Below are 6821 nucleotides of genomic sequence, written 5' to 3'. Positions count from 1 at the left end.
TTAAGCCACATGTTGAGTGTGTGTGTTTAGGATTTCCCCTTTTTTTTTTTGTTCCTCTGCTGGGTTTTCAAAATTTACCGTTCCAACTGATAGGCTATGGCAGCATTCTGGAATATCCCACTCTCTCACTCCCCGCAGAAACACACATAAAAAATACATTCCCATCACTAAAATGTTCCACCCACTCAGACAAGTAGCCTAAGCAGAAGAGGGAGATAAAGCAGAACAGTGAAGTAACTATTACAGTTGAAATAATCAATTTTAATGCCTAAAATTAGATTTTATGGCCCATGGTACTGCTGAAAGTTGTAGGCAGCACAGCTTTCATTCCTCAGCACATAAAGTGCAGTAAACATTTTTAATTTGGTGCAATACACTCACAAAAAATAAAAATAAATATACTATTTGTTATTAATTCAGCTCAAGAAGATGCCATTCTGAGGTTAGTTTGCACTGACCCAGAAAAATGTAAGATTGTATCAGGATCCAAATTCTCATGTTGTAGAACAGGGTTTCTTTCTGTCTTGCCCTATGTCGGGGTTTAGGCCCATCAGGGGACAAAAGACCACAATTAGCCTCAAGTACCAAAGACCTGAGGATTGCCAAAGGGCAGAGAGAGCTTAATTGCTGCTTAAGGTCCAGGACAAAACAGACCAAGCTACTTGGTTTGGAGAAGAAAACAGAAAATAATTTAATGCAACATCAACTAAAATAACCATAAAACCCCAAAACATAACCAAAATAAAACAACACAGAGTGGTACAACGATGAAGAGTCCAACCAGCCCTTTAAGACCACCTTCTCCCCACTCCTCCCCTCTTCCTGGGCTCAGAGCCCTGATCCTGGTGTTTTTACCTCCTGCCCCCATGAACGGCCCAGGGGTGCAGGGAGTGGGGGTTTCAGTCAGTCTGTTCCCGATAGCTTCTGCCCTTTGTCCCTCCTCAGGGCAGGTGGGCTCCGCACCAGTCCTCCCTGCAAGTCCGTGGTTAACTCACACACACGGCAGCCCTGCACGGGCTGCTCCGACATGCACTTATTCCAAAGGCTGCAGCTCCTCTCTGCCTCTCGTGTGGGGCTGCTCTGCGGCGCGCAGGCTCTCCAGCACGGCCTGTGCCATGGCTGCCTCCCCACACAGTCCCTCGCCTGTCTGTGTGCACTCACTCGGAGCTGCTGGTGGCTCTCAGTCCTGCCATTGCCCTCCATGGGTTGCAGGGGTACAGCCTGCATTCTCACCATGGCTTGCAGAGGGGTCTCTGGTCTAGTGCTCTTCCTTCCTTCTTCCTTCTCTGACTGTGGGGTCCACGTGGTTGCCTCCATCTTGTATCACTCTTAGACCTCCTGCCAGCACTTCAAATTCCCATCCCTAAATAGTGATCACAGAGGCACCAGATTGGCCCAGTCTGGCTGGAGGTGAGTCTGAACCCAGGAGCCAGGGGAGACTCCAAAAACTCTTTAGTGGGTCTTCACTGCAATCCCCTGACCCTGTTACAAAGCAAAAGCTGCTCCTTGCTAAACCATGACACCCTAACACCAAATTAACATATGCATATTTCCCAGTGGCTATCTGCTAGTTTCCTGTCTCACCAATATAGCACAATCATTCTTTCCTTTCAACTTCCAGGTCTTAGGTCTACAGAAGTCTTCATTTCTTCAAAGCATCCAGGAGATCTGGCAGTGTCTGCTATTGCTTGATATATGAGTGATGCAGCCCAAAGCCATATGGTGTTCATTAACAGAAGACAGAAAACCTAACCAAAGATCTGCAAAAAGTCTTTTGATGGTAAAGATTGTTGACATAGGGTAACAACAGAAGGGAGCCAACTTGAAGAAGGTACAAAATATCCCTGAAACAACCACCAACAAACCAAAAAAAGTGGCTAGGAGGAAACCAAGAGAGAAGCCTAACATATGCCAATAAGAACTGCAGGAGCATCACAGGTGGATCCTGAAAGAGTATTCAAAGGAGACTGGAGAAGCACAGGGAGCCCCAGGAAAAGTGAGATGAAAATACTAGTATGTGGGCTGAGGTGTCAAAGTGGGCATGCAAAGTACTCAAAATACCTATAAGATGTTGAGCATATTCTTTTAAGTATAATAGCTTGGCCATATTGGATCTGCTATGCTTATGTCATGCAGTTAAACTGCACGTATCTAGGTTCAAGTGTGCTGGACATCAGCTCTCACTTTGTCCAGGGTGTTAGAGGTGCTGAAACACTGAATATATGGCCATATTCCCCCTCTATCTCTTGTGAAATTTCTAAGTGAAAATAGAAGATCAGTCTAATAGAAGAGATGGTTGTCCTATCTAAATCTTGAGGATTGTGATTCAGTTAGTGTTGTATAGTTTCCATCTTTTTCCCGAGTATTTTCGCTGTCAATGAACTACCTTTCAGCATGACTTCACCAACTGTTTTACTCAAGGAGATCATGTGGAAAAAATGCATGAAAACCATCTTTACCATCTTTGTGGAGCAGCAATCAAAAAGTTCAAAAAAATCAGCTGACTACAGATGATGACATTTACTGTCTATCGAGTATTCATCATATTGCACAAGAAATAATGCAACATGAGTCACAGCAAAACATATAAATGCATCTGAGTGATACAAACTTCAGCTGACGTTACTGTACTTTACAGTGAAAACCTGCTTTTTTTTCTTTGTTTTCTTTTTTTCTTTTCTTTTCTACAGTGACATCATCACAAAATACACTGCCAGTTACTTTTATTCTTTACAAGGATCAAGCAGATCCAAACCTCTACTGGACAGATAGGTCACAAATTGTGCTGATGATTCTGCCGTAAAGGCACCACCCTGTATCTGCTACGGTCATTCTTCAGCCATTCAGTAGCTGTTTAATGTTTTGCTGGCTCAAGCACTACCTGCACAGTAAATCAAGTCTTAAAATCTCCACATGCTTAAGTGCACAACGCTCTGTTGAAGCAGAACTTTACTTAGAAAGAGACAGTAAGATCAGTGACATAGTTGACACTTTAGCACAAGTCCATTTGTATGGAAGATTGAAAGGTTCCCGGTGTGTCAGATCATCTTCACTTTTTCTCTAGACAGGAACTGCCAGACATGATGGAGTATAGATCTTGACTAGTTCATCCCAAGCACAGTCCACCACCTACAAAGCAAACAAAATGTCTTTAGATCCTTCGTAAGTGCAATTTTCACAAAAAAAACAGAGGGAATTTAGATGAAATTAATGTATATTAATAATAATGCTGATCAGCCCTCTGATTGACCATGCTCCAAAACTCTCCAGGTTTGCTTTGTTTTTTTAAAAACTTTGCCTTTACTGAAATGCATGAAAATTAACAATCTCCTAAATTTCGAACTCCTCATGAGAGAAGTGGTGAAACTTCAGGGTTTAATTGAATGTTCCAAATGGGCTAAAGAACGTAACTGAGAATGAAATGAAGGAAGGACACACAGAAGTCCAGATCTTGTGGTGTTTCTTCTCTTTACAAGGTCTCAGGACCATTTAACCATGATACCTAAACAGTTTATGGTCAAATTTGAAAAGCTCCCTTCCTTGCAGGTATAGGAAAACGTCTCTAACAATTTCCTATCATTATTATGGACATTTTCTTAATGGAGAGATAAGGGAAGGAAAACCAAAGAAGGTGACCAAAATTATGCAGGCTTTTTCATTTATTTTTTAAGAATTAATCCAGAACTTCAGTCTCACACCGATAAGCTACAAGACCACTGTTATTGTCATTTTTTTGAGAAGACAGATGTCTATTTGCTGAACATTGGGAATTGGGGGTGGTGGTGGTGTTGCTGCAAGCACTACCTAGACCCCAACTAGTCTGATGAGGAATGATGTTCCTTGCGCAAGTGGCATCTTATAAACACAGTAACTGATTCCAATACAACAACTGATTCCAATTCCAATTGGACTAGATGATCTCTAGAGGTCCCTTCCAACGCCCACCATTCTGTGATTGTGTAAATCAGTACAACTGAAACGTTTCTGAACTCCCAAGTCTCAAGCTCTATTTTAGATGCAGGCTTGAACACAAAGCTCACAAAATGAGAAGGTTAACCTAATTTCATAGCGTGGAAAGACTTTAATAAATAACAAGATTCCACAGAAAACAACTATAAAATGCTTTAGGTTTGACAATTATTTGATAATGCAGTTTAGGCTCTGTAACTGAGCGAAAGGGTTAACCACACTGACAATTACTCAAGTAGAAGACCAGTAAAATACATTCACAAAATACTGTGGGAGACAAGAACTAAGGCAAAGGGAAGAACAAAGAGAAGAGTTTAAAAGTTGATGAGGCCCACAAATATATGCCAGTAAAACTATCCGACTCCATCTTGCATTATCTTTACAACGTCCTTTCAAGTTGAGATCACAAAGGATACAGCATTGGATCCTCTGCACAACAAGCTTTCTGCTACAGACTGCAATTCCTGTTCTCTTCTAGAGCCAGAACGAACAGCTGCACGCTAAAAATTTGGAAATCCAACTTCAATATTTGATTTCAGACTATAATTAGCCCATTTTGTGTTTACTACACTGCACTATTATTCATTTTTATTGCTTCCTTAGCTGGTTCTGCTTAGTTATTTGAAGTGCTTTCCATATACATCTAAATGGATCAAAAAAAAATCTCTTGACAATGGGTCTGTCTATTCATACAACATAATAGAGCTTTGTGTATGATAATGTTCTGCTGCATTGCAGTCCTCCAAATCATACCAAAAAGAAAATTTGAGTTCTCCACTAAACGCTGTGTAGAAACTGGCAATCACATAAGACAAGAGTTTTTTATCATTATCTGCCACTCTGGATCAGTATCTGTACTTCTACAGGAAACACCTTCTGCTTTCAAAAAGAAACAAAACCAGAGGTAACGTGGAAAAAAACCCTGGGAATTCCCACCTGTTATCAATGTAATTAACATCCTTGAAGTAGCCTCTGGACAAATATAGTTACAGAACCATTTGATCTATCAACACTAAAAATAAACAGGATATTAAAAGGGAGTTTGAAAAGGATCACTCACAGTAATTTGCTCAACTCATTGACTTAATGATAGCATATGAAAGATGAAAACATAGCCAGCAAACAAAAGGAAAATAAAAGCTACAGCAAATAATAGTGTATTAAGTTCTCCTGTGCAGCAGGAAGCCTATAATGGAATACTGGTATCAGAAACCTTGATGAAAACACACATGCAAAGAACAGCAAACAGGTATATATGGGAAATTGGGACACTACAGCATGGAACAGCATTACGAAATGCAATCACATTTCCTTTTCTCCGTAACATTTTCTCCAAAATGCAGCCAAGACTGTAAGAGAAAGGGGACAGCTGTAAGCCAACAGTGTAGCAGCCAGCATTAACTGGTGGACAGCTGCTGCCCCTCTGCAGTATCTCATAGATTATCGCTGCCTCAAATACAAATGACTAAAGTGAACCCTGGGATAAAGCAAAGTGCCTGTTCATGCAGCTACTGCAACAGTTTACAAAATGTCCTGTCCTTTCATGTTTCCTTTTTTCTCATGACCTGTCTTACACGATGGTCTTAGGAATACTTCATGCCTTTCCCCAGAAAGGGGAACGTGATATTGAATGTACATGCTTTAAAAGTATTTAGAAATAACAGTACTCATATGACATATGAACATTTCAAATACATACTTGAAAGCACTTCAGGGTTTTTTTTAAATAAACTAAGTGCTACTTTAAATATTAAAACAGCAGCAGGAATTCCATGGGGATGAAAGCTGATCCAGCACACCACAGTAAATAAATATGGCATTAAAAAAAGCTGCAAGTTCCTAGAGTTCCTATTTTTATCAATAAGATGATGTTACCAACAGGCAGAGAAAATCTTCCTGTGGTAGGATGAAGGGAAACAGAAAATAGACTCAGTCATTTGCATACCTGATAAAAGTCCTCCCAGTTAGGAAGACGGTGGCATAAAAGGGTTGTTTTCTGAATGTCCACCGTCTTGGGGACAGATTGAAACTGATCTCACTGATTTCAGTATTTAGAGAGTGCATTATTTACTTTTTAAATTCTTTATTAAGCTGACATGCCAAAAAATCAGAAGACAATTTGTTCCAGTTGCAAAGAATTGAATATTATAATATCCTTACACTACAGAATACTTTAGACACCCATATGCCATCCAATTTTTATTATCTTAGAATCATAGAATCATTATGGTTGGAAAAGACCTTTAAAATCATCAAGTCCAACCACTACACTCAAATACTAAACAGCTTTTGTAACTATAGAATAAAATTATACTATAGTAACTTTATCAGAAATTCCAAGGAAATGGAGCTTAACTACAAGTTATTTGTAAAACAAGAATATTCTAACTTCCACTCACTGGTAAGTTACATCAACAAAAAATGTGAATAGTAAAAGTGATTCAAACCTGGTAATTTTAATTATAACTAAAAGTTATACAGGAGAAAGTCTAACAAAATGACGTTTACTATTTATCTCTAATGCTTTCATTTCAATAGTAAAGTTGCAGTACTAGTGTATATGCTACGGGTACGGTATTGTTGTTACTGCAGAATAAACATCATGCCAAATTATCTGCCAGGAAAGATTTAAACAAGTCAATCTGAAGCACATAAAATGAGGATCACTGTATTTCCCTTCAAGTAAAGCCAAAAAGCAAGCAAATGAACGAAAAACTGAAGTCATCACAGGAAGCTGATTGCTTCTAGAAAATAACAGTTTAACTGAAATGAAACAGCTATCCTGTATTTTATTGAAGTGTTTATCCTTTTCCCAGAGCATAACAATGTTTCCCACTAATTGATTCTATATT

The 6821-nt window shown here is 39.4% G+C and overlaps 1 protein-coding gene across 1 annotated transcript in view; it reads right to left on the bottom strand.

Annotated features, from left to right (window-relative positions):
- Nucleotides 1-632: 632 nt before the first annotated feature.
- Nucleotides 633-6821, bottom strand: part of PEX7 (peroxisomal biogenesis factor 7) — a 42804-nt gene continuing 36615 nt past the window's right edge. Inside the window, exon 10 of the mRNA XM_061989884.1 lies at nucleotides 633-3129. Coding sequence (XP_061845868.1) covers nucleotides 3061-3129 — 69 coding nt within the window. The 3' untranslated portion in view covers nucleotides 633-3060. The remainder of the gene's footprint in view (nucleotides 3130-6821) is intronic.

This window comes from Colius striatus, chromosome 2 (genome assembly GCF_028858725.1).
Source record: "Colius striatus isolate bColStr4 chromosome 2, bColStr4.1.hap1, whole genome shotgun sequence".
Classification (NCBI taxonomy): Eukaryota; Metazoa; Chordata; class Aves; order Coliiformes; family Coliidae; genus Colius; species Colius striatus.
This window is presented reverse-complemented; position numbering and strand designations above follow the sequence as displayed.